Source organism: Schistocerca serialis, chromosome 4, assembly GCF_023864345.2.
Source record: "Schistocerca serialis cubense isolate TAMUIC-IGC-003099 chromosome 4, iqSchSeri2.2, whole genome shotgun sequence".
Taxonomy (NCBI): Eukaryota; Metazoa; Arthropoda; class Insecta; order Orthoptera; family Acrididae; genus Schistocerca; species Schistocerca serialis.
In genome coordinates, this window is record NC_064641.1 from 911,711,015 (window position 1) to 911,738,886 (window position 27,872).

A 27,872-nucleotide genomic window follows, 5' to 3' on the forward strand; every position below is an offset into this window, starting at 1 on the left:
GCACATACGAGTGTTGCCCAGAAAGTAATGCACCACAATTTTCTCTCAGCCGAAAACAATGTTACGAATGCAAAAGCGATACGTATGCATTATTTGAAGTCTCCTGTGTGAGTGTGTCATGCTTCCGACACATCCGACACATAATGTAGCTACAGGACACTTTGAAAATGGCCCCTGTAGGTGTACGTCTGTAGGTCTGTACGTTACAAGCAACGGGCCGCCATTGAACTCCTCACTGAAGAGAAAAAAACTATGGGAAATATTCCCAAACGCTTGTGCATGGAGCATCTGCTGTCGGCAGAAGTGCAGTTAATAGCGGGGCACGGAGGGCGACGTCATCAGAAGGCGGTTCGCCAGAGCTCCACGATTTGCAGCGGTCTGGGAGGCCATCCACGAGTGTCACACCTGAAATGTTGCAGCGAGCTGATGTTGTCATTCGCCATTACAGGATTCCATTCGTGGAAGACAATTTGTTGACGATGAGGAGGTGACTCTATCAGTGAACCACTGGCTCCGCCACCACGACAAGAAGTGCTACCGACAGGACATACACGCCGTTGTTTCGCGCTGGAGGAAGGCCATAGTAAGAGACGGAGATTACATGGAAAAATAGGGCGTGTAGATAAAACACTATTACTTCGTGTGTGTAATTCTCATCATGTTAAATAAAGAACTGTTGAAGAAAAAAATGTGGTGCATTACTTTCTTGGCAACCCTCGTAATAGGAAAATGCATATAGAATCTCATTAATCTGTGTTCTTCTTAGATTCTTTGGATCGCTAATTAGGTATTCAGGGTCGGAATTACAAAATTCAAAGTTGCTGACGAAATTTCGCGTATCAAAAATTATAAATTTAGCGGATTCGTGTAAAATTTCGGGCATGAAGTATTGTGAGGTCTTTGATAAGGAATTAAATATCGAAAGTGCGGTACCAAAATGTTTTATTCAATAGATAACATTTGTTAATCGAAGTCATAATCACAATCGTCGCTTGTCTCTTTACTTTAAAAAATGATCGTGTTCATGTTATCCACTTCGAGATGGTTCTAAAAGCAGATCCTTTAGCTCAGGCGGCATCTGTATATCTTCTTCGTCTGTAATATTCCTGACTCGCGGGATGACTGGATCCGATGATGCCAGAAGCCAAAGGAATACGAAATGCATTGTTTAGTGACTGGAATATTTCCGTGCAAAATCTTTTCAGTAGCTCTAGGTACCCTCATTTCGAGCTTTTTGCACCTCTTCAAATAGCGAACTAACTAGCAACGGAGCGGCTCCGATTATCACATTTGCGTGCACAAAGACCATGTGGACTGATGTCGGCATTGGGCGCTATAGCAGAATATTGTGAGTCCTGTGAGGCTGGGCCGTGATTTCGGCAAAATATACTTTTTTTCAGAGTTATTGACAACTATGTTTCAGTTCTAGAGTTCTCTGTATAAAACTTGAATAGGTCGGCAGCATTTCGCGAGGAAAACAAAGCAATATTACTCGGGGGAATTTAAACCACGTATAAAAACTTATTTGCGACTTTGCGGGAAAAAAATGGTGATCGCATTTCCGAATATCTCCCAAAAAATTCTTCAGACTTTTCGTGCCGATAATTGTTTGTGAGGTAACTGTAATAATGGTTGGTTGGTTGATGCGGGGGAGGGGTCCATCGAGCCAGGTCATCAGCCGCGTCGGATTAGGAAAGGCTGGGGAAGGAAGTCAGCCGTGCCCTTTCAATCGAACAATCCCGGCATTTGCGTGAAGTGATACGGGCAAATCACTGCAATAATGAAGGAACCGTTTATTCCGTGTGACACACTCGCATGTTGCAATTAGATATGAATTTGTTAATAATAAAACTAAGGTGGTAGGAAAGCCATTTAGAAAAGTGGAGACGCGAAGAAGAGGCATTTCGTGGCCAACGATTTGGGATAATATATCGGTAGTAGCTTTACGCCGATATACGTCATTATACCTGTTAAAAATATCATAAATGGGTCTTCTTAAGGGCTACCCATGTTATTTTACTCTGACAACTAGGCAGCACAGCTATCATATGTCAAATGGGACACACAAACAATATGTGACAAACACGTCGTTGTCCGATTCACCGTTTACAGTCAAATATCAAGATAAGAATCATATCGCTTTGAGACTGAAACTACACCGCAGTACAGGGCGTGTGTGCACCAGTGCAATCTACACACGAGTTCATGAGACAACAATCGGGGCGAGCACCTTTTTTCTATTCTGTGTAGGTTTTCAGTCGAGTTGGCCCACTATTAACGTGTCAGTTTTAAAGCATAGGCAACTGACAAGGGTTTCCAGCGTCTACACGGTCCGAAATTCAGCACAGAGAGCTGCCACATTGGGCACAACAGCTGCTAAAATCAGCTTGTGCATCACGGCTTAATGAGTTGCCGATTGATTGCTTACGATTCTCTCAACGTCCCATGACCGGATGTTCCCAGCGGATGAGAGATCTGTAGAATGAGGTGGACACGGCAACGGTGGAATACCCTCTGTAGTGAGGCAGTGCAGGGCGCCACGACTGCGTACAGTCTCGCGTTATTTTGTTGAAAGTTAGTCACTGAGACAATATAAGAAAGGCACAGCCACGGACCTTAATATGTGAAAATTGTGACACAAGTGTCCAAATTACCAGTTCTGCCACATACAAGTGATCATGTTGTCTAGCTTGCAGGGCACCTCTCATTTGCAGATAAGAGCGCATTTTACTTTATTTTTAGTTTTGCTGTTTCATATACGTGAAGTGAATTTACCAGCGCTGCAGTACGTACGGAGTAAGGAGCGAGTGGTAAGTCCCATACTGCGTAACAGAGGCGGCTCACCATCTAACGCTTTAAGAGCCAGAGGGACAAGGCGCCGGTGCTGAAATCGCTCGAGACGTCAGAAAAGAGGTACAGAGGGAAAGTACATTTATTCTGGCGCGAATCAAGTAGTTGTTACTAATACACATTGGCTAACAAAAATTGCCTTCTGTCACTCAGACATTAGGAGGAGTCTACGCGGCATAAATACTATCTTTCAGTAATTTTACGATACGAGGAATCATTTATACGAGAAATAATTGAATAAATTTGGCATAACCGATGAAGTACGATCTTATAAGAACTTTACCGATTCTACGCTCAGGTTACATGATGTGCGCCATAGTCGAGAGTTGTCGATAGGATTCCTTTCGATTTAGTCATCTCGCAGACCATGGACGTACCATTAATGTATAGCTTATAATCAATGTGAACAAGTTCATTATCTGGTGTTTCTTAAATAAATGCACTATAATGGCATCCTGTGTAAAAGTCATTTGCACCAAAAACTTTTTTCCACTTCATTACATACAGCGTAGACAATAGTACTACCCTTTTATAATCCGATGGCGCCGCTACGGCTCTACAAAAGGACACAAAACCAGAAAAGCATCTCCACATAATAGGAAGGAAGAATTCGTACGCGGCGGCTCACGAAGTCTGTTCGAGGACGGACTGGATTAATTATGGAAAAACTCGGGTGGGAAAGCTTGGCCAGATATATACCACTATCTACGGACTCAGCAGGTGGTGGCAGTGTGTGCCATCTCTACAGGTCGCGGTTCCATATAACGATGAGACATGCATTCTGGCAACATTCGTTGCATTGGAAGCCTCCACACATGGATACGTCCGTGGAAGAACAGAACAAGGAACTGGGACTCGTCTCAAAAGATGAGGCGGTGCCACTGCTTCGTCCACTGTTGTCTCTGGGAGAACAACTGTCGGAACGTCTCTGTTATGCCGCGTCAAGGGAAGAGCCAGCCGTGTTCTTTGTCCTAACACTCCGTGGTGCTTTAGACGTAGCCACACTGTCCACATGGATACGATTCTTGGTACAGTCCCGTTTACAGTCTCAGGTTATGTTTCGAGGCTGTACAGTAACACGCGGCCGAGCGTTCAGTATGTTTGTCCTCTCATGTGCTAGCCGCGTGGGAGAAATGAGACTTTGCGTGGCGTTATGAGCCTGATATAACCCGTCAATCCCGTATTCGTATGCCACTGGTGGGATCCTGACCAACGAGAGCAGAACTATTGCGGAACCTTGCAATTAACATTTTTGTTGATCCATAAAATTTCGGGCGTGCAGCAGCATAAATTTGACTTCTTCTTCCAATGTTTCGGCTGAATACCGTCCAGCCATCATCAGAGTGAGCCGAGGTGAGTCAACTCGGCTCACTCTGATAATGGCTAAACGGTATTCAGCCGAAATATTAGAAGAAGAAGTCAAATTTATGCTGCTGCACGCCCGAAATTTTATGGATCAGTACTTGCGCCGCGAAAATATGAAGATGCACAGCATTTTTCTTCTTACACCAAGAAGAATACATTATTCTCGCATCCAACGTACATTCAAATGTGAACGAGAAGCGTTCTGTGTAGTCTCTCCTTACACTGGGTATGTAGGTGGTGTTACCGAAGCCTATCTCGTGCGGCTGCAGTGGAATGCTCAGCACTTCGATATGCACTTAACGACAAACTGACTTTTGTTGCAGACACCGTCTTACGGTGTTGCACTTTTAGTGGCTGGTATTGTCCATAGAGGCAGAGTTGGCTGTCAACACAGCGACCGATAGCGACACCAAGCACTGCAGCGTAGTCTCTGCTGGGTGGCTGTCAGGCTGTCAGGCTGGCAGGTAGGCGGTCTGCGGGCGGCACTCACGTTGAGGTCGTCCAGGTTGACGCAGGTGGTGTAGTTGGACCAGCCGGCGCCCGTCTCAGGGTGTCGGAACCACGTGCCGTTGCTCTCGCAGTGCCGGTGCGCCGTTCCTGCGAAACCACGTCACTCGTTACTCAGTTACTTAGATGTTACTTGCGTCATTTGAGTGGTTAATCTTAATAATTTGGAACGAATTATTTTATAATCACGTTGTACACAAGTGTACCAAGATGCTGCCCTAATATTTTTCTCAATATGGATGTGAATAAGAAATTCATGCTCACCACCTTCTACATATACACTACATACTATTCAGGTTTTTTCCACAAGAGCGTGCAAGAATTTAACAGGACATAGAGGATGATCCACCGAACAATTTGAGGTAGCGAACCTGGGGTCGGAGAAGCCAGATTAAGGAGTTAATAAGAATAAAATCACATTACTCTGTACGTTTTTATTTATATTAGTTACAGTTAACCGCAAATACCATCATTACACAATGAACGTACTGTGTCTAACAAAATGTGCTGAAACTGACAGCCATCGATCTCAATAAATAAATAAATATCGTGTGACTAGGACCTCCCGTCAGGGAGACCGTTCGCCTGGTGCAAGTCTTTCGATTTGACACCACTTCCGCGACTTACGCGTCAATGGGGATGAAATGATGATAATTGGGACGACACTACACCCAGTCCCTGAGCGGAGAAAATCTCCGACCCAGCCGGGAATCGGGGAATCGAACCCGGGCCCTTAGGATCAGTGGACTTCCGTATTTGCGGCCCTCATCTACGCTATAATGAGCGCCTATTCTTCTCTCTTCCGCTTACCATCTTTCTTTACTGCGTCACGTCCCCGCAACATCACTAGGAGGCATTCAGCCAGCGGTGGGCAGTGGTCGTATCATTTTGGCTCATGTGTGTAGATTCATTCACAAACATGAGAACAAGTATCCACGTGCAAATTTACGTATCAAAAACTATTTTGCGGACATGAACACTAGGACTATAGAAATGAGTATAGCTCCTGCGATCTTTAATACTTACTACGCCCGCTACTCCGACATCACGGGGCAATTACGAGACAAATCCTGGCGGGATTCGAGAAATGCAAGGAGAACGCTAGACGTTCCAAATAGGGAACTGTGTAAGAATTGTATTGACAATTCAGTAATCAATAAATTTCGACATAAATCATCAGGGCTGAAAATACACTAAACAAATCAATAGAAGAAAGACGGCTAGACTTGACAGAATAAGTATAGAGCTCTATAAGGAACAAGAGAACCCGGCAATGCTTCGCAGTTGCTAAATATATATTAGAATTACAGGGAAGAGGCAATGAAACTGGTACACCTGATGATGTCGTGTGACGAGAGCCTCCTTCTGGGTAGACCGTTAGCCTGGTGCAAGTCTTTCGATTTGACGCCACATCGGCGACTTTCGCGTCGATGGGGATGGGGATGAAATGATGATGATTACGACAACACAACACCCAGTCCCTGAGCGGAGAAAATCTCCGACCCAGCCGGGAATCGGGGAATCGAACCCGGGCCCTTAGGATTGACACTCTGTATAGCGCTGACAACTTTTTTTTCTTTTTTTTTTTTAGAAATCTCATATTGTTCGGTTTGTTCGTTGCATCTTCTAGGGGCAGTTCGTTGATGATCGATTAACTCAGGTTTTTTTTATGACAGAGGGCAGCTAACCCTCTGACCGAACACGCTGAGCAACCGTGCCGGCACCACTCGGCTACAGGGGGTGGACATCGACCTCAATGGAACCACGACATCAGTGAACAACATTCTCATGTGCCCTGACAAATACCACTGGCATGGTTCGAATCACATCACGGGCAGCATCTAATTACATCTCCGTATCCACTGGGACTTCATACGGAAGTGACTTTAGATATACCCGTAGGAAATAATCACGGGGTCCAGGTCAGGTGAGCTCGCAGCCATGGAATAGGACCTCCCCTTACAACCCAAAGACTAGTAAATACAGCGTTGAGATCGTTGCGGATATCCACAATGAAGTAAGGCTGTGCACCGTCATATTGTTGATTCATTCCACGTTCTGTCATAGGACAATGTAAATACGGTACAACAGAGCCACCTAATAGACAAGTAATGTAAACAAAAAAAAATGGTTCAAATGGCTCTGAGCACTATGGGACTTAACATCTGTGGTCATCAGTCCCCTAGAACTTAGAACAACTTAAATCTAACTAACTTAAGGACATCACACACATCCATGCCCGAGGCAGGATTCGAACCTGCGACCGTAGCAGCCGCGCGGTTCCGGACTGAGCGCCTAGAACCGCTAGACCACCGCGGCCGGCTAAAGTAAACAAAACCTGCGTCAGTCTTCCTAGTAATTAGGCTCGTACACCTTGTTCCCTTGCAGGAAATAAACAATGTACATCTAAATAAACAGGAAAGTACGTGTAAACCTGTACGCATGTTAGTTTTAAACAAGCTGCAAAACGGTAATCCTATACGAAGCGGTAGACAAGTTTACTTCCATATCTCCGTAAGATGGCTTCTCCTACCCCAGGTTCCCTACCTCAAATTGTTCAGTGAGACATTTTGTATGTCCTATTACATTTTTGCACGGTCTTACGGAAACACCCTGAATAAATTAAAGTTCACAAAGGCGTTTCTCTGTTTAGAAGTTACAGCTAATTTCAATAACTACTGTAGGGATTTTGATACGCTTTTCATTAAAAGATAGACTGACTGACGAGGAAGGTTTGTGTGTATAATTTAACGTAGCCGGTAATGCTTAGTAATTGCTAAATATGTATGGCAACTGAACGTACGCCCCAATCTCCTCCGCTCTCTGTCTCTCTCCCACCATCTTCTCCTCCTCACTCATTCTGACCAATTCCTTCACCCCCCCCCCCCATTCTCTGACCATCTCATCCTCCCACTTCCCTCTGTCCACCTCCTTCCTCCCACACCTCTCTGCCCAACTCCTCCCTACTCCCTCTCTCTCTCACCTTTACAATTGTTTATTGTTGGAGCAAACGAAACTTTGAATGGGAATTGAAGTCGTTTAAAAGGAAGAGTTAGATCGGTTGCGAGCGTTGGAATACGGGGTATCGCAGAAATCTCTCCAGCTGCTGGATCCGTGAGGATAGTAGCTTCAAAGAAAATATTTTGCATAGTTTTAGTCTGTAAACACCAGATCTCGAAGTGACACGAAATTATTATTAACACAATGTATGCTTTCATACACAGTGGCGGCTCGTGAGTATACACATTCTGAACGTTCACAAATTTTTAGATACAGATAACTTTGTGAGTGTGAAATTAATAGCATCTGTTGTATAACAGTTATGCTTATCAACAAATTTATATATCTACAACCACTGCCATTAATAATAACAAGAATAATAATAAGATGCATAACTTATCTGACAAAAAAAGAATTGAATTTGTGGAATTTTGTTGTTTTGTGCAGAATTTCCTGGTTTGTGGGATTGAAGGGACCAGACTGCTACGGTCATCGGTCTCTTGTGCAGAATTAAGTGCAGTTTAAGGCAACAGCGAAATAATGCCTAAGATTTAGCAAATTTCCATTACGCATTTTTGTGTGCGTGCACGCTTTCGTGCTTTTCCGTTTTCTTCGGACATATGTAAAGATTCCTAACAGATGTATTAATTCTACTTTTCTACTCCCAGAGTGAGATTTTCACTCTGCAGCACAATGAGAGATTAAAGTCGCGCGTGACGGACAGAGACACGAACCCAGGGGTTTTGCCTTTCGCATGCAAGTGCCCAACCGACTGAGCTACCCCAACACGGCTCACGACCCATCCTCACAGCATTACTTTTCTGTTAGCGTTTAAAATAGGTTCAACATAGTTCATGTTTAACTGCACACGAAAGCCTATTGCCGGACAGTAAACAATCAGCTCCAAACACAAAGTGCTGTTGTGGACACGATTAAACTCAAATAGTAATGTGTAGCAACATAGTCACTTTAATAGCATACAGATGAGGTACTGAGATCCATAAGCGCCTAATGCACACTGCCATCGATCCCACATTTAAGTGAATATCAGAGAAGCCAGTGATGTCGCTTTTCGTGAATTTTCTTGTATACAGTGTGGGCCTACAGGACAGATAAACCTGACTCACCATAAGATCAACAGATTTCAAAAGCATCAATAAATGCTACACTCTCACAATCGACGATGATGTGCTTTACACCCATATGATTCTCAGCGCCTCAAATGGATTACTGTAGGACATAATTCATAACTTAATATATTATAAATCATTCAGAAACACACAAAATATGTTTACTGTCAGTACAGCTTTAAAATATACTTACGTCCCATCTAAGTTCACTACAAGGAAAACTTCAGACTACAAATAACTTCCCAAGAGAGCATTGTACTTAAAGCGTCCACGAGGATTCCGCAAGTTATTTTCCAAGGAGGAATGAAGCAGGTAAGTCGATAGAGCTCATTGATGCTCTTGTTAATGTCATGTACGATAAAACATTTTCATTCCTATCTTCTCTTTCAAGATTGGCAGTGCCAAACGATATATAAACGAACGCTGGACTCATGAAAAGCCAGATTGTGAACAATGTAGCCTATTCGTATACTGGCTAATACGTTATAAACCTTTCGTGAAGGTTGTTTCCAAAGGTCTTACATTTTCCTACAAGAGAGCACTGGCTCTTTTGGACGGATTAAAAATGGTGGGCGTGCAGGAGGGGCATGTAGGAATATCGCTATTACTTAATAAAAAATCTGAAAAACGTACATCAGCCTTAGACAAAAGAATTTTGATTGATGTGACGACACCGCACGTGCAGCAGAACAAACCGCTTCTGTCAAATGACTAGTGGCCAGGACAAGTGCACGATTATATGACGAGGTTTCTTCCAGATGAAGGATTGCCACCTTGCAGTATTAAAGAGATACCTCCGACATTCACTCCGTTAGTGCTACTCTGCGATTTTTTTATGGCCAGGCGAACAGCTTTATAAAAACTCCACAACTGCCCTTATCGATGCGTTACGAGTGGTTTGCTGCCAAACTGTGCGAAGAGAGATAACTTTTTACGAATGGAAACGAGGTTTTTTTCTAAAGACACTGTACACAATCACTAAATCGTAAAAAATTGGCGTTTATAACGTTTCCGAGACGCCGAGAAAATTACTGCTTCCCCTATTGTTATGATGAATATCCCGCAGTACTTGCAAATCATGAGCGCTTTTAATCATAAACTAATTTAATTTTATGTGTGGATTTGCACCGTATATCTTACAATGCCATGCTATATTTTATTTTCAACCTCGAATTTTCGTTCGCTTTCCGTTTTCATGCGTAGTGTGACAATATTAATAAATACAATAGGGACACTGAGCATTATTCTGGCTTATTCACAGTCTAAGAAAAGCAAAAACAGAAAATAAAGTAAATTTTCCAGAATCGGGACACGATACCACGACCGTCGGATTACCTTTCTGCACTCTTTCCGCTGTGACAGGGTACAGCTACGTGAATGGCTCGCGCCTCACCCGACCAGCCCTATGAATGCTGTTTTCTCTAAACGCTTGGCAATTTGGAGCTAGCAACTCTTGTCACTTTGATTTCTGCGCAAAACTACTAAATTTGACGAATACGGTACGTCGGGTAGTCGCTACCCCTTTGTTAGTGGACGTACAGGTCAGGGGTGCGCTAAGCGCGACAAACGGAGCACACGTGGCCAGCTTTGATCTGATGACAGCTCGCTCCTCAGCGTTCGTTCTTGTATTTTCTGTCTCTCGTCCTTAATACTCTGCCAGAAAAGAGATAACGATTCTTAAAAAATTCATTTCTGTAATTATAGTCTTTAAGTCAAGTGAATATTTGTGAAACAATTATGAACTAATTATGTAGATATCTTTTGCTGCTCTTACGTAGTCACAGTGACGGGCTTACATCCCTGGCACTGACGAAAGGGCGTTTTGTTATAAACCATTGAACATAATAATGTCAAAGCTACAAAATCGGAACAAATGTGCTTCTTGCCATAAACTAATATGCACAAAATAATAATCTACAACTATGGCAGTGGCGTTACGTCTCTACCAAATGAACTGTTTTCGATACATAGCGCGTACTGTGAAATACAATTGTATCGAGGGGCTTCTCGTCATGAACAAATACTTAAGAAAGAAGTATGAAAGTTACAAAACACTGATGAGAAATGTTTAGTAAGCGCAATGATTTTAGTGAACGTCACGTTTTTTTTTCTGGCTGAAGCGTTTCTGGTGTGCACTACCGACTACAGATACTTGGAGACAGTAAATTACGCTCTTTCTGCCGCATGCAGATGCAAATGGCTACTATCAAGACGACGATTACAGAGACAGTTCTTAGTAAAAATTACGCTAATGTGGTTTGTGGGCCACCAACGTGCGACGTCGACATTTTCCCGTAGCTAAGTGTTTCCTCATCGCTGATAATGATTGTTAGCAAACTCTGCCGTCGCATATTTGCTTAAGAATGACTCCTGTAATAAACGTACAGTATATACTACTTACTATAGTCGATATCTGTCTAGGGCTGCCATACGTCTTGGATTCCCTGGATCTCTCCTAGTTTTGAGGGAATATGGGCCGCCATATGCGGGTTTTTATACAACTCTCGTGGGTAAACCCTGGCCTTTCTTGGTATGTGCAGAAATTCGATAGACTGGAGAAACATAAAAAAACTTATTCAAAGACTGTTCAGTGACACTACCCGTATTTGGGCATCGATATGAATCTATGGTAACAGGTGAAAATTTGGGCCAGACATTACATAGTGCGATGAACAAAAATCCATTCTTTTAGTGCGAATGCACACCATCGCCGATCTCTTGAGGGAATCTGAAATGGTGTTTCAGGGGTTCATGAGTAGGTGACGCCACGCTAATAGTGTGCAAGAGGTTGGAAGTTTGGGTCTGGTGGGAAGCATGCTCGGATAACCAAGGCTTTTAAGGCTGACCGATAGTCTTAAGCAGAAGAAGCGGGTTCAAGTTCTGGTCCGGCTCAAATATTCATGTATTCCAATGTATCTTTTCCAATTGGGCTTGTAGTTTAGGGAATTAGAGGAGGGGGGGGGGGGTTGTACTACGATCTGGCAGTCTCATGACGTGTTTTCTCAAATCTTCACAATATATTTGAAGTTTTTCATTCATGTTGGAAATTTCCAATTCTGTTCTTATATCTTCATTTCTGATACTGCGTGAAGAGTTAGACAGAGCACTGAAAGACCTAAATCGAGACAAGGCCGCAGGAGTAGACAACATTCCGTCAGAACTACCGATAGCCTTAGGAGAGCCAGCCAAGACGAAACTCTTTCATCTGGCGAGCAAGATGTATGAGACAGGCGAAATACCCTCAGACTACAAGAAGAATATAGCAAATCCAATCCCAAAGAAAGCAGACTCTGACGAGCGTGAAAATTATCGAACTATCAGTTTAATAAGCCGGGGTAGCAAAATACTACCCCGAATTCTTTACAGACGTATGGTGAAACTGGTAGACGCTGACCTCGGGGAAGATCAGTTTGGATTCCAAAGAAACGTAGGAACAGGCGAAGCGATACTGACCCTGCGACTTACCATAGAAGATAGATCATGAAAAGGCAAAGTTACGTACACAGCATTTTTAGACTTACAGGCAGCTTTTGACAATTTTGACTGGCATACTGTCTTCCAAATTATCAAAATGGCAGAGGTAAAATACAAGGAGTGACAGGCTATTTACAATTCGTTCAGAAACCAGATGGCAGTTACAAGAGTCGGGGCACAAAACGAAAGCACTGGTTGAGAAAGAAGTGAGAGAGGGTTGTAGCCTATCTGCGATGTTATTCAATCTGTATACTGAGCAAGAAGTAAAGGAAACAAAAAACAAAAAAAGAAATTGGAGTAGGAATTAAAATCCATGGAGAAGAAATAAAACTTTGAGGTTTGCGGATGACATTGTAATTCTCCCAGAGGCAGCACCGGACTTTGAAAAACAGTTGAATGGAATGGACAGTGTCTTGAAAGGAGGATATAAGATAAACATCAACAAAAACAAAACGAGGATAACGGAATACCGTCGAATTTAATCAGGTGATCCTGAGGAAATAAGTTAAGGAAATGAGACACTTAAAGCAATAGATTAGTTTTGCTATTTGGGAAGGAAAACAACTGACGATGGTCGAAGTAGAGACGATACAAAATGTAGACTGGGAGTGTAGCCATGTATGGAAGTGAAACGTGGACGAGAAACAGTGTAGGCAAAAAGAGAATAGAAGATTTTGTAATGAGATTACAGAAGAATGGCGATGATTTGATGGGTAGCCCATAGCGAGGTACTGAATAGAATTGGGGAGAAGAGGAATCTGTGGTACAACTCGACTAGAAGGGATCGGTTGGTAGGACTCGGTCTGAGGCATCAAGGAATCACCAGTTTAGTATTGAAGAGAAGCGTGGAGGGTAAAAATCATAGACTGAGACCAATACAGGGACGCAGTAAGCAGGTTTAGATAGATGTAGGTTGCAATAGTTACTCGGAAATGAAGAGTAGCCTGGAGAGCTGCATCAAACTAGTGTTTAGACTGAAGACAACAACAACAGCGTCTTAATTTCTAATCACGTCTCTCCTTTACAGACCAACGTCTTCCTTCGCAACCTCATCTCTGCTATCTGAATTCTCTTTTCATGTTTACTTGTGGTAAACCAGCTTTCGCCACCATACGGTAATACAGGAACCGTCTTCACTTCATAAAATTTTAAGATGGTCTCTTTTTGTACTTCATGGTCCAATATTGTGATAATGGTACGATAGTTTGGAATTTTTGTATTTTATTTTCAGTATTCGAGTCAAAATCACATCTTATAGCACAGCCTAAATAAGAGATTTTAGAGATCTATTCTAAAACCGAATTATCCAAAACAGTTTTTGATATGACTGGATATTTTTCTCGGAAGAACATTATTTTCGTCTTATGACTACAAATTTTAAAGTTGTATTTCTAGCATATTTCGATCAGCTGGTGTTCTTATCTTTGGAGGTCGTCTTCTTTCTTCTTAATGATAACGATACCATATGCGAATAAAAGTACATTCAGATAATCCACATTCGTTATCTTAAGTTTTTTGCTTACTTTAAATTTCCATTTACGAAGAATAAAGTAAATGTAAATATTAAAAAGAATGTCTGACAGTCCACATCCTTGTCTAACACCTATGTTAATAATCATTTCTCCTAGTCAATTGCTACCTACGTTTATTACAATTCGTGTTTTTGTGTAAGGACGTTTCAATACCTCTAAGTTTTATATTGAAATACCAACGACATACACGCTTCAACGCTCTCTTATACACTTGTTTTCCATACTTCTTGGCTGACTAGACCGAGAAGCGCCGACAACTGACACTCATGCGCACCGTGCCACCGGCCACCCCGTCAGACTGTTGTGCACAGACAACCAACTGTGCGGGTATACGTCTCCCTCGACACGTGCTAGATGCAGACACAATAGCACACCGTCTTACGTAAATTTGTGTGATTTATATTCGATAAGATTTTTTAACTCGCTGTGATTTTATTTCTGCCTCTTGCCTGTTTCTTTTAATTCTACGCGTGTTAATACTGACGCCCCTACGACGAAAAAGCAGCCAGAGCTGCAAATTTCACGTTTTTTATTCATCCGATGACTAGTTTCGGGCCGGGACCCGTTTTCAAATCATCGTAGCTTAGTCAAAAACGGTAGTTCCGAAAATTCAAAAAACATTTGAAAAACGTGCAAACGAACAATTACAGCGCATACAGATAGCTGCTTGCTCTGTAATTGTTCGTTTGCACATTTTTGACACAGTTTTGGCATTTTCGGAAATATTTTTGACTGTGTTATGATGATTTGAAAGTGGATCCCGGCCCGAAACTAGTCATCGAATGAATAAAAGAACGCGAAATTTGCGATTTTGGCGTGTTTCCGTTGTACTGTGGGTGATTATTAACACGAGAACAATTAAACGAAACAGGCAAGAGACACAAATGAAATCACGGCGAGTTAAAAAAATCTTAACGTATATAAATGATGGAATCTTACGTAATCTGTATGGGCTGTAACTGTTCATTTGGACATTTTTAACATGTTTTCTGCATTTTCAACGAGTGAATGAAAAAAGTGAAATTTGCAACTTTCACTGGCTTTTCGTTTTATGATTAACAGAAGCTGCTGACCTATAATTATTCCAGCAGGCTGGAAGTTCGTAAAAAATGTGCTGTTCATCGTCCTAAAACCACAGGCTATTCTTCTTCCCAGCTGCGAAATGAAAAAACTTAAATCCATACTGTATAGCGATTTGCAAAACAAATATCCACTGTTAGAAAGATGAAATAATTTATTAATCAGTGATTTCGATATCACACGAGGGCAAACCTTATACAAACAACCAGTTAAACACAAAAAAGGATGAATATAATTCTGAACACAAGGCTAGTGGTTCGGACATCACTACGTTCTTTGAAAAGGCTGAGTCAGACGAAAATCTGCCTCGTCCAATGGAAGGTACTTTGGCTTACCACACAAATTTTTGCCACATACCGTAAACCGTGTAATGTTTCCAGCATCAGACAAGACAAAAAAGTAGCCCGTAAATTCACGAAATCTGCTGCTGTTGTGAAGAATGTGATAAGCCCTTTATCTATTGTCAAAATGAAAAGTGATCTAAATGATCTGAAATTCATAAGTAATGCTAGTAATTACGAAAATACTACATTGTTCCCCGTCATCATTCAGTGTTTCCGTAAAAAGAATGGCATCACGCCCAAACTCCATCAGATCCAAAACACTGAAAATGAGGCCTCTGATACAATCACTGACTGTGAGATTACTCAGAAGCACCTGCGGAAGCATGCTCGTCTGTCAAAGGGTGTGGGCTTATCCCGTCAACCGCAGCGTTAACTTCGGCGGAGAGAGTTGAGCTGGAAGAGGTAAAGTCTTCTATAAGCTGAAGAGGGAACTTAATCCGATTATCACATACGTACTTTATAGCACTATGCATCATGGGTGTGACCTACTTCCTATCGACACGGAGTCCATGAAATAGGAAATACTCAGTTTTTTTCTCAGCATATACAGTTTTTTCTGACTATATACAGTTCACCCTCTGCACAAAAATGGCGACAAGACCGATCCCAACTGTCGAGGCATTTCACGCCTACCACTAGCTTACAAAGTGCTCTCACGTTCTTTTTAGAACAACAGAAAGAACATAAAATCGGTGAATATCAGGCACGCTTCCGCCCACATCGATTCTGCGCAGAACAGAACAGAACCTGAAAATGATACTGGAACGCCGTCAGTCGATCTGCACAGTGGTCATCTTCGTAGATTTCAAGAAAGCATACGACTCGATTCATCGCACCAATCTGTTCAGTACACTTCGTGAATATGGTGTAGGTAACAAAACTACTTCACTAATTGAGCAGACCTTAACAGACATAATCTCAAAAGTAAAATTCATGGAAGAAGTTTCTGAAACTCTTCAAATTAGGACAGGAGTGAGACAACGTGATGGGTTGTCCCCACTCCTCTTGAACCTGGTACTGCACAAGATTATCAAGACGTGGGAGAAAGAAATACCTGGAATAAATATGGGAACAAAGGAGTCAAACATGCCATCGAAAAACTTAATGAGGCTCCCATCAAAACCGGACACCACATTTCTTACGAGAAAACACAATTCATGGACCCAAAAGTTCAAATCTGAAACCACTTGCAACAAAATATGGTGATATCAAACAAGTTGAGTACTTCAAGTACTTGGGTGAAATGATCAGCAACACTAGCAGCGAAAAACTATCTCACAAAACACGAGCAGAAAAATTACGTAAGGTTTATACAATGACCTGGAACACATACATTAAGAAATCGCTATTCACCCAAACAAACGTCATCACTATCATACAGTCACTCTTCATGAAGCGCTCTACGCAACTGAAAAATCATCATTAACCAGCAACATCAAGGAAATTGACAAAATGGAGAGGCAAATACTCATGACAATTCAAATTTCAAGATGGTATCTGGATGCGCAAAAGCACTGAAGAACTGTACTCAAGGACTGAACGTTTCACGTCAGTTGCACGGAAAAAACAATTGAAATTTTACGGACATTTAGCAAGAATGGACGCCTCTAGAATGACCAAGAAAATCTTCCTTATCATCAAACGAACTAGCTAAACAAGGGCACCCAAAATGACCTCACGTAACTCAATATTGAGCCACTATAAACCACATGAACTGCCTACAGACAGAAATTCAACTCTCATAAATTCACAACCAAACACCCGACGGAAAGGAATCTGAAATTGAAAAACGCATGGACACAATAAAGAAGACTGGTCCATTGTGAAAGAACGAGGAAGTTTTGGGAAGAAAAGACGAACAAGAAGGCTAAAATGAACAGTGCTAACTAATAGTTCAGCATGCTCTTTAGCGGGCGAAACGAATAAATAAATATATACGGTTTGCACAGAATCCCCAAGATATTCCCTCCAACAGCCGGAACAGAATACAAACAGCTATTATTTCACTCAAAATACTACGGCTGAGACTCATTCCCACAACTAAACGATTTTTAAAATTTTATGTGCCCGTGAAGGATTTTTCTGAAAGCGTACGTAGACCACCCGTCAAAATCAGAATGTTAATCGAAGACTCATGTCAGAAACACATTTGTTTCTTATTCACCGAGTCATATAAATTTTCCACAGTACAATAGAAAATTTGGGGAAATATAGTAACTGTTACAGAAACTCAAAATATATTGACAACTCAGAAAAAATTTTCAGAAGATAGAATACATCAAAATTATGTGCCTATAAAGGGCAAAGTATTTTGAACAAATAAAATCAAGACAGCAAAACCGAGTTTACAAATAACTGTATGGACCTGTCCTATTACGTGAAGTTCTAGGAAGAAAATTGGGGAAAAACCATTGAACGACTCTGACAAATTCGACTGGATGATATTACCTAATATCACGGGAAGTACTTCGTCGATTGTTATTGGAGAAACAGTTGTTTTCCTGAAGCAGATTACTGTCGAGATCGACGACACCTAATTGTCTGACTAGTGGGTGAATTAAAAAACTTTTAAGTGGAAAGTAATAAAGATAAGCTTCTAAGCCCACGGCGTTTGTGGCTAAAAAGTTTTAAAAAGACGAACGCACAATTATAGGTCAAATACTAATAAATAGTGCAGCATGTATTTTGCATACCAGCTCACAAAGCGAACGTAGACAGGATATTTTCATTGGCGTCGCAACAATTTAAGAACGAAAGAAACGCACTAAGTTTATAAACAATTTCTTCTAAGGTCAAAAGTAAGTATAATTTCAAGGATGTGACGTGTTGAGAATGTTACAGGTTTCTGTAGCTGAATATTATTTTATAAAATATTATCAAGACTGAAAAATACAACTCTTAATTAAAAAAGTAAAGTTTATCTCATAATTCATAATTGTAGTTTTGTTAACACGTGTTAGGCAATTTGCTTTGCTAGACGCCTTGTAAATTTTGTCAATCCTGTCTTCTTGCAACAAATTATTGTGCAATAGCTTACAGAGATAAACTATTTAGTAAAAAAAAGAAATTGGCTATGTATATATTTTTACGAGAATTAAAAATGTTTAAAATTTCGACAATTAGCTGGCAGAAGGCATCCTAAATGTTGCGTTCGTTTGTTTCCGGCACAAATCGACACTCTTTCGTTCGACTGTTTTCTTTTTATGTCTGCTGCTAATCTCAACCATCTGACAGTTATTACAATAGCTTGTCTCAAAAACTTAAACGAAACATAAGAATCGATTTTAAATGTTAAATAGGAGTTTTTAGTGTCATTTGTCTCCTGCTCATTGAATTACATTACAACTTACTTAACCCTAGAGTACTAAACCCTCATAAAGTTCAATGTGTGTTTTTTTTTATCGTAGTTGATCGGTAGGATTCGCCGCGCACGCTGGCGTTTTCAGCACTGAAAGACAGACGAGGAAACATTCCCTCTCTCACGTCACCGACCCCGAGGGATGCTGTAGCCATCCACTTATCCTTGACAGACTGTATGTGTCCGTGAAAATAATCCGATTTGACCCGAAACTCCGTCTAGAGTTGCCAGTTTTAAGTGATAGTGGATCTATACCTACGTCATGTAACTTAAAACTCAGACAATTTAAATCTTCGTTTCAACTTCAAAATCTTAAACTGAAATATATTTCTTTAATTAAATGGTTTTTCATAGAAAAATATTACGTATTTGCGAATATTTCCTCCTTTGACTTTACTTTAATTCCTGTAGCTTTTGCGTGTGTTGTACAGCGCATTTATCTGGACTGATATAGAATTTGTCATAAAGTTTATATCTGAAACAGCAATCAAACAACAAGCAAGGCTTAGCAAGGTTTATTTGGACTAAGTCATGGCCGGTTTCAGATTTCTTACTAATCCATCTTCAGATGGTTGTTAAAGCTTTCTTGTTTTTGTATTGGGACCTTGTTTTGTATTTCTTGTGGGTTTGTACAGCACGTGAGTGTTCAGCGCATTCCACGTTCTGATAACATTAAAACGTTTTCATACATGATTTGGTAGAAGTCATAAGAGGTAAATCTCTCGTGAACTATAGCAATCAGTGAACAATACACTTTTTGTTTATCCTAGTGCAACGAAGTAACAGCAATTAACGAATGATCTCACACTTTTCGTTATTTAGAGACAGCTACCAATTATCGCACCATTCAGATATCTTTTCTGAATGGTTTTGCAATTTGTTTTGATCTTCTGATGACTTTATTGGTCGATAAACGACAGCGTTATATGCAAACAACCTAAGACAGCTGCTCAGATTGTGTCCCAAATCGTTTATATAGATAAGGAACAGCAAAGGTCCTACAACACTACCTTGGGGAACGCCAGAAATCACTTCTGTTTTGCTGGTTGACTTTCCGTCAGTTAGTACGAACTGTGACCTCTCTGACAGGAAGTGACAAATCCTGTCACATAACTGAGACGATATTGCATAAGCACGCAATTTATAAGTCGCTTGTTTGATACAGCGTCAAAATCCTAAACAATATCGTATTACAGCCACGGTTCTAAAAATTATTTTCGAAGGAATAGCAGAATTACCGCGCGACCGCTACGGTCGCAGGTTCGAATCCTGCCTCGGGCATGGATGTGTGTGATGTCCTTAGGTTCGTTCGGTTTAACTAGTTCTCAGTTCTAGAGGACTAATGACCTCAGATGTTGAGTCCCATAGTGCTCAGAACCATTTCAGCCAATAGCAGAATTTTTCAATTGTGTGTTCTTCAAATGGTTCAAATGGCTCTGAGCACTATGGGACTTTACTTCTGAGGTCATCAATCACCTAGAACTTAGAACTACTTAAACCTAACTAACCTAAGGACATCACACACATCCATGCCAGAGACAGGATTCGAGACTGCGGCTGTTGCGGTCGCGCGGTTCCAGACTGGACCGCGTAGAACCACTCGGCCACACCGGCCGGCTGTGTTCGTCATCTTTTACTGTACATAAACGTGTATTTGCAGTGTCTATGAATTTTAGCTTTGTACGTTAATCCAAACTGCATGTCGAATTATGTGCTGCTTTGCAATGTGCTACTAGAATAGTGGGATGACAAAAGTCATGGGATAGCGATAAGCACATATTCAGATGGCGGTAGGAGCGCAGACACAAGGTATAAAAGGGCAGTGCATTCTTGGAGATGTCATTTGTACACAGGTGGTTTATGTGAAAAGCTTTCCGACGTGATAATGGCTGCAAGACTGATATTAACAGACTGGACGCGTAATGCTAGTTGGAGCTAGACGCATGGCACATTCGAGTTTGGAAATCAAAAAATTCAGTACCACAGCATGAAGAGTGTGCCGACAATAACAGATATCAGGCATTACCTCTCATCATGAAGAACGCTGCGGTCGCTGACCTTCACTTAATGATCGAGAGCAGCGCATTTTGTTCAGAATTGTCAGTGCTAACAGACAGGCAACGCTGCGTGAAACTACCGCAGGAACCAATCTGGGCCGTGACGTGCGATGATCGTATCCGTCACGACAGTACAGCGAAATCTGGTGTAAATGGGCTATGACAGCAGACGGCAGGTGCGAGTGCCTTTGCTAGCAGCAAGGCTTCGCCTGCAACGCCTTTTCTTGGCTCGTCACCATATACCTCGGACCCTAGATGACTGGAAAACAGTGGCCAGGTCAGATGAGTCCCGATTTTACTTGGTAAGAGATGGTATTAGGGTTAGAGTGTGGCAAGGACGCCACGAAACCATGGACCCAAGATGTCAACAAGCCACTGTACAAGCTGGTGGTGGCCGTGTAGTGGTGTGGGCTGTGTTTAGATGGAACTGGACCGACCATTGACTGGAAATGGCTATATTTGGATACGTCGAGACCACTTGCAGCCGTACATGGTCTTCAAGTTCCCAACCAACGATGGGATTTTTATGGATGAGAATGCGCCATGTCACCGGGCCGTAATTGCACATGGTTGGCTAGAAGAACATTTTGGACAGTTCGAGCGAATGATTTGGCCATCCAGATCGCCCGACGTGAATTCCAACGAACATTTATGGGATAAAATCCAAAGTTCAGTACATGCACAAAATTGTGCACTGGAAACAGTTTCGCAATTACGGAGCGCTACAAAGGCGTCATGGGTCAGTACTTCCGCTGGGGCTTCGAATGACTTGTTCAGTCCACGCCACATCGAGCTTCTGCACTACTCCGAGACAGAGGAGGCCCGACACGGCGATACGAAGCACACCAAGACTTTCGTCACGTCCAGCGTAGTGTCTGCCAGCGTGCCAGTTGGCTGTGAGCAAGCAAGAAAGTGTGGGTGGATTTTCGTTGGCGAAGCGATTACATTCAGTGAAAACTTGACTGTAGCATATTGGATGGAGTGGTTAAGATTTATATCTCGTGAAATCTTCACAGAACCGTTTTGGATGGCATTCGTTACATCAGAATTCGTCGTACTGTTGTATTCTGCAGCCATTGTGGAACTTTGTTTACTGCTGTAGTGGGTATCAGTAATAGTTTTTAGCCAGGGTGAGTGTAATGTTGCGTGAATTCTAACAACAGTCAATATTTTATTTTTTTTTTGTTTCAACACTTTGGCTCTAAGCACTATGAGAATTAACATCTGAGGTCATCAGTCCCCTAGAACTTAGAACTACTTAAATCTAACCAACCTTAGAACATCACACACGTCCATACTCGAGGCAGGATTCGAACCTGCGACTGTAGCAGTGGCGCGGCTCCGGACTGAAGCACCTAGAACCACTCGGCCACCGCGGCCGGCTCAAGATTATGTGCTATATTTCATTTCGTAATAAACGTATCAGGTTTGTTCGCCTTTTGATACGTTTTTAAATCAAATTCTGCTTCAGTTTTAAAGATAAGTTGTTTTTACTAACAAACGTTTTATATAATCAGTTATTTCTGGTAGAAGTAATATTAGGGATGTTCTTATTTCGTTAGAATGTATGAATCTTTGTGTCGACTGTTTTCTCTTTGCGACTGTTGCCGATCTCAACGATCAAACAAGACTGAAATGTTGGATAATCATTACACATCACGATGTGTACATTTGTGTGTCAGAGGCAATATCTAAAGAGACTTGGTTGAAAATATTCTTCCAGACCTTTAGCAAGCCGTATTATTGTTAATACGAATTATAATGTGTCCATAAATAATATGGTTCTGGCAATACTCGATAGATAGTTTGTGAATGACATGGTTCAATGACACCACGTGTTCTCAGTCCCAGCAAGCGGACGCGATGTTAAACACTTATGTCCTCCTCCTCGTCCCCCACCATTAGTACGTTTGAGTTTTTGTCTCTAGATAGAACAGAAAGAAATGCATGTTGCAAATGCAAAAGATTGGAAGAACACGAAACTGTTCAAAACAATTCAATTTAAAAATTAAGAAAGTAGTATATTATACATATTTCCATTCACTAATGAACAGGACTGTTTTGCAGGAAATTTAATGCAATTAAATTTTGTAACTGGACATTTTTACACTAGACACTAGACGACAACGTTTTCCAGTTATTAAAACAAGGGAAAGACGTACAAAAATAATCTTCAAATGCGGCCGCACTCCAACATCAAGCCCCCATCTATCAGGGTTCCAGTATGTTGTTCATGGCACTCCCTCTTACTGCTGCACAAATATTTGCGACTCACAAATTACTTCCAAATTCTGCCATATTTGGTCTTAAGTGACTGGCCTCATTGAGCCACCGATCTAACCGCGAACTTAAAAAATTTAAAACTGACGTTTGTGTAAATTTTGCCTAACAATTTTTATGAATTTTAACAGCGTAAAATAAACAGTTACATCCTTGTATTCATCACGCGCTCTGACAACAAAACTACGGTGCTCCTTAGGGTTCAATTTGGATCGAATTGGCAACGTAATTACTTTTAACGTAACGTTTAAAAGCTTGTTTCCCCTTCATTAACTTTACAGGCACGTTTAAATTAATAATGATAACGAAGTAACTGGTTTCGCTGGTATCGTAAAGAGCAATCAATATAGAGGAAAATTGATCAAATATCCGGAAAGGTTCGTGTAGTCGCAAATTCTTGTGCAGTGGTAGGAGCGAGTGCCACGAAGAACGTATTAGAAACCCTGATTGGTGAGAGGTGAGTGTGGGTTGGAGGTGCGTTTGGAGGTCAATTTTGTACGTTTTTCTTGAATAACCCTGGCCTCCAGCGAAAACGTATCCCAGTACAAAATTTAACTTTATTAAATTTCCCGCAAACAAGTCCTGCTCATTTCTTTTACGTAAGACTAGAGAGCGCGTAGAGAGTGAGAGAATATGAATACCACGAGCATGCTTTTCGAAGGCCACGTATAGTATTGCGATTTGCATAAAACGATAGCTATAGGAGCAGCTGACTCAGCCTGTATATTCCACTCTTTGTCTTTTCTCTACTGCTTTCCCTAGTTCCTGATCCTTCCCCACTGCTGGTTGCTGGAGGAGGTAGCTTGCCATTGGTCTACAGGTGGCTGAGGAAATTCTCTTCTAGCGCTTGTCAATGGTTAAAATCTGGTTCCTCGGAAAGCCCGTCCACGAACAACTGAAACTTCAAAAGAGGACCCTCCTATTCTCGGTAATTTAGCTGGTGTAAACTCACAAGCCAAACCACAATGGCCACCTGGTTAACAGCGCGCTGGTCCACCTCTGGAACATAAAACAGCAGGGACTCGGCGTGAGATGACATATCTCTGGTAGGTTTCCGTACGTATTTGGCGCCGGATGCCTATATACAGATCATGCAGTGCACGTAAATTAGGAACTAGTGATTTTCACATGCGCAGGTGGCCCACGATAGCGTCCCTGCATTTTTCCCTTGGGTACAAGATATCTACATCACTAAAATGCTCTTCAGATCACTGCAATGAAAATATAATATTGACACACGGACCGTTAACCTACTGGAAGGTGCCATCGTCTTTGGGGAGACATCTTGGTGCAGGTGAGTAGCAGTAATGTTTATCTTGTCGACAGTAGTTGTGGTGTCTTCGATTACTATCACTGATCCCATGGAATACCAAGTGAATGCTGTCAATATCGTAAATCTGTCCCATCAACCTGCCCCCATTGACATCTTGCATGACATCTTGATGCTGGTCATCTGCAATAATAATTACATAGTCCAAGGCTGTTGTGTTGCCTTCGATTCCACCACAGATTCCACGGAAGGCAAGAGTAAAACTGAAATTTCCTGGCAGATTAAAACTGTGTGCAGGACCAAGACTCGAAATTAAAGCTGTGAGAACGGGTCGTGAGTCGTCCTTGGGTAGCTCCGATGGTAGAGCACTTGCCCGCGAAAGGCACAGGTCCCAAGCTCGAGTCTCGGTCCAGCACACAGTTTTAATCTGCCAGGAAGTTTCATATTAGCGCACACTCCGCTGCAGAGTGAAAATCCCATTCTGGAAGCATAAAACCGTTCCACCACCTCCGAGCGAGTTGGTGCAGTGGTCAGCACACTAGACTCGCATTCGGGAGGATGACGATTGAAACCCGAGGCAGGCCATCTTGATTTAGGTTTTCCGTAAATTCACTAAATCGCTTCAGGCACTTGCTGGGATGGTTCTTTTGAAAGGGCACGGCCGAATTCCTTCCCCATCCACACCTAATCCGATGCGAACGGTGTCCTTGCTGTCTGGTATGCTCCCCCAAATGAACCAACCAATTCCACCATGGGGCGACACATGTTTCCAAAAGCAGTTCTCTCTGGAATCGGCGTTTCTGGACAAGACCATCGACCCAGTGTTGGAAGAAACGTCATTCAACAAACCACATGACACATCTCCATTGATCCACGGCACAAACTTGATTATCCTATACACAATGCAGTCATACTGACGATGACGTTGTGTGAACGTGGGCCAACTTAAGGGTCACCTGCTTCCGAGCACCATGAGCTGAAACACTTTTGCTCGCACCAGTATTATACTCTGTAGCCAGAGTACCGTCTGTTGCACTCTACTGGGCCGGCAAGCCTCCTACTTCCACTTTCCTCGACTAGGCCTGAACGACCAGTGCGTTGTTGTGTACCCGTGCTTTTACCGTCCTTCATCCGCTTTTCAAATACGCTTACGACAATAAAGCACGCCAACAGCCATTCATTTTCGCCATCTACGAGATGTTCGTTCCCACGTGTCGGATCGTGAAACTTCTCTAAATAAAACCGTTTATTTGTTGTAAGCTAAATATTGATTGGTTTCCCAACTTTAATCTCGTGTGTTTGTGTTGTAATCATACAGTACAAGTAGTGTAGTTGCGGAAACACTGTCTGCTAAATGAGTCGCCAAAAATTGGACTTGTAATTTAATTAAGTTCAAGCAAATGAATTAGAAAGCCAAACCTTAAACTAAACACAATAGTGTCCAAAATCAAACCAACCCACAGCTATTTCCCCGTCTTGTCTCTAATTCACCATGTAATTCCACAAACTGTCGACATATGTCCGTACAATCGTCTCCCGCATGGAAAATGGCATTCCAGTCAACGAGAACCACATCAACGATGGCGTCAGGGCACCTGTCACACGGGGTAGCGTTTGCCAGGTAGTCCAACATCCACAATCCCTGTGTATACAGTAACTGATTGTGCAGTATGGAACAAAGAAGACTCCTACCAGACTTTCTGCGGCGGAGGGCCAGATAAGAAGAATGGAAACAGAGCAGTCGCAAACTAATGAGGCCCGATGGTTTAGTGTGAATCGTCCTGTTGTTTCTCGGATATTGCAACAATTTATACAGACCGAAACACTACCCCAAAGACCAGGGCAGGGCCGAACACAAGTGATATTAGAAAGAGAAGACCCTTATTTGGATGTAAGGGCTTAATAGTTCAACCTTATTACTGCACGGAAACTTGCATTTAACCTCGCAGCATCTACTGGGCATGTTGTACTGAGACAAACGTTGTCCAGAAGGCCGGGACAGAGTGGCCTTTACTGCCGGAGACATGCTGTACGTGTACCTCTGATGGGTCTTCACAGAAAGGAACGTCTAGAGTGGAGTCATCAGCATGCCACGTAAGCAGTCGAATATTGGTCCTATGGTCTTTTCGCAGATGACTCCTGATTTGGTCTGGAGAGCTATTCTCAACGCATTCGCCTCTGTAGGGAACGTGGAACACGATTTCGGGACCCAGACATTGTGGAAAGAGACTGGTTCTGGGGAGCATCCTGCGGACAGGGATCATGTCGACTGTAGAAACACCTCTTCATGAAATTGTAAGGGTGAATCGGCAAGGCTTAACTGCTGTAAGGTGTCGTGACGAGGTCTAGGGACCTCCAGTGCGGTTGTTGCGATGTGGTTCGGACCCAGACTTCGTATTAATCGACGATAACGATCGACCGCATAGAGCTTAAATGCTTCAAATGGCTCTGAGCACTATGGGTCTGAGGTCATCAGTCTCCTAGAACCTAGAATTACTTAAACCTAACTAACCTAAGGACATCACACACATCCAAGCCCGAGGCATGATTCGAACCTGAGAGCGTAGCAGTCGCGCGGTTCCAGACTGAAGCGCCTAGAACCGCTCGGCCACACCGGCCGGCCGGCATAGAGCACGGGTGGTTGATGATTTCTTGGAAATGGAAGATACTGCACACATGGCGTGGAGTGCTCGCTCTCCCGTTTTGAATTCCATAGAGCATGTCTGGGATCTACTGGGGAGACCACCCATTGTCCAAGACATGGGAGCAGCTCTCCAGGGAAAATGGATTTAGGTGTTGTCTCGACATGAGGTTGATGACTTTATTCACAGTATGTCCCGTCATTGTCAGGCCTGTATTGCTACCAGAAGTGGTCACACCCCATACTGAGAATATTAACTAGTTATGTGTGTGTGTGTGCAAATCCGACAAGTTGGAAAAAGTTATCCATATTGCATTTCTTTATGTTATGTATTCTTTACATTGTTTCTAGTTTCTTATCACCTGTTTGTACCGTTTTGTGGCAAAATAAACACACCCTTGCCAAATTTCCGTTTGTTGAAACTTTCTGGCAGATTAAAACTGTGTGCCGGACCGAGACTCGAACTCGGGGCCTTTGCCTTACGCGGACCAGTGCTCTACCAACTGAGCTACCCAAGCACGACACACGCCCCATCCTCACAGCTTTACTTCTGCCAGTTTGTCGTCTCCTACCTTCCAGACTTTGCAGAAGCTCTCCTGTGAACCCTGCAGAACTAGCACTCCTGAAAGAAAAGATATTGCGGAGACATGACTTAGCCACAGCCTTGGGGATGTTTCCAGAATGAGATTTTCACTCTGCAGTATAGTGTGCGCTGATATGAAACTTCCTGCCAGATTAAAACTGTGTTCCGGACTGAGACTCGAACTCGGCACCTTTGCCTTTCGCGGGCAAAGTGCTCTACCAACTGAGCTACCCAAGCACGACTCACGCCCCGTCCTCACAGCTTAACTTCTGCCAGTATCTCGTCTCCTACCTACCAAACTTTCCGTTTGTTGTTTTAATTTTGGATTCTAGTGTAAGCTTTCCTGACCTGTGTTGTCCGGTACAGAGAGCAGTGCTGCAGTGTGTAAAGCTCCAATACGT

At 42.4% G+C, this 27,872-nt stretch overlaps 1 protein-coding gene across 1 annotated transcript in view; it reads right to left on the bottom strand.

Moving 5' to 3' along the window:
- LOC126474840 (calcitonin gene-related peptide type 1 receptor-like) overlaps positions 1–27,872 on the bottom strand; it is an 820,928-nt gene that overhangs the window by 180,014 nt on the left and 613,042 nt on the right. Inside the window, exon 5 of the mRNA XM_050102318.1 lies at positions 4,706–4,812. Coding sequence (XP_049958275.1) covers positions 4,706–4,812 — 107 coding nt within the window. The remainder of the gene's footprint in view (positions 1–4,705; positions 4,813–27,872) is intronic.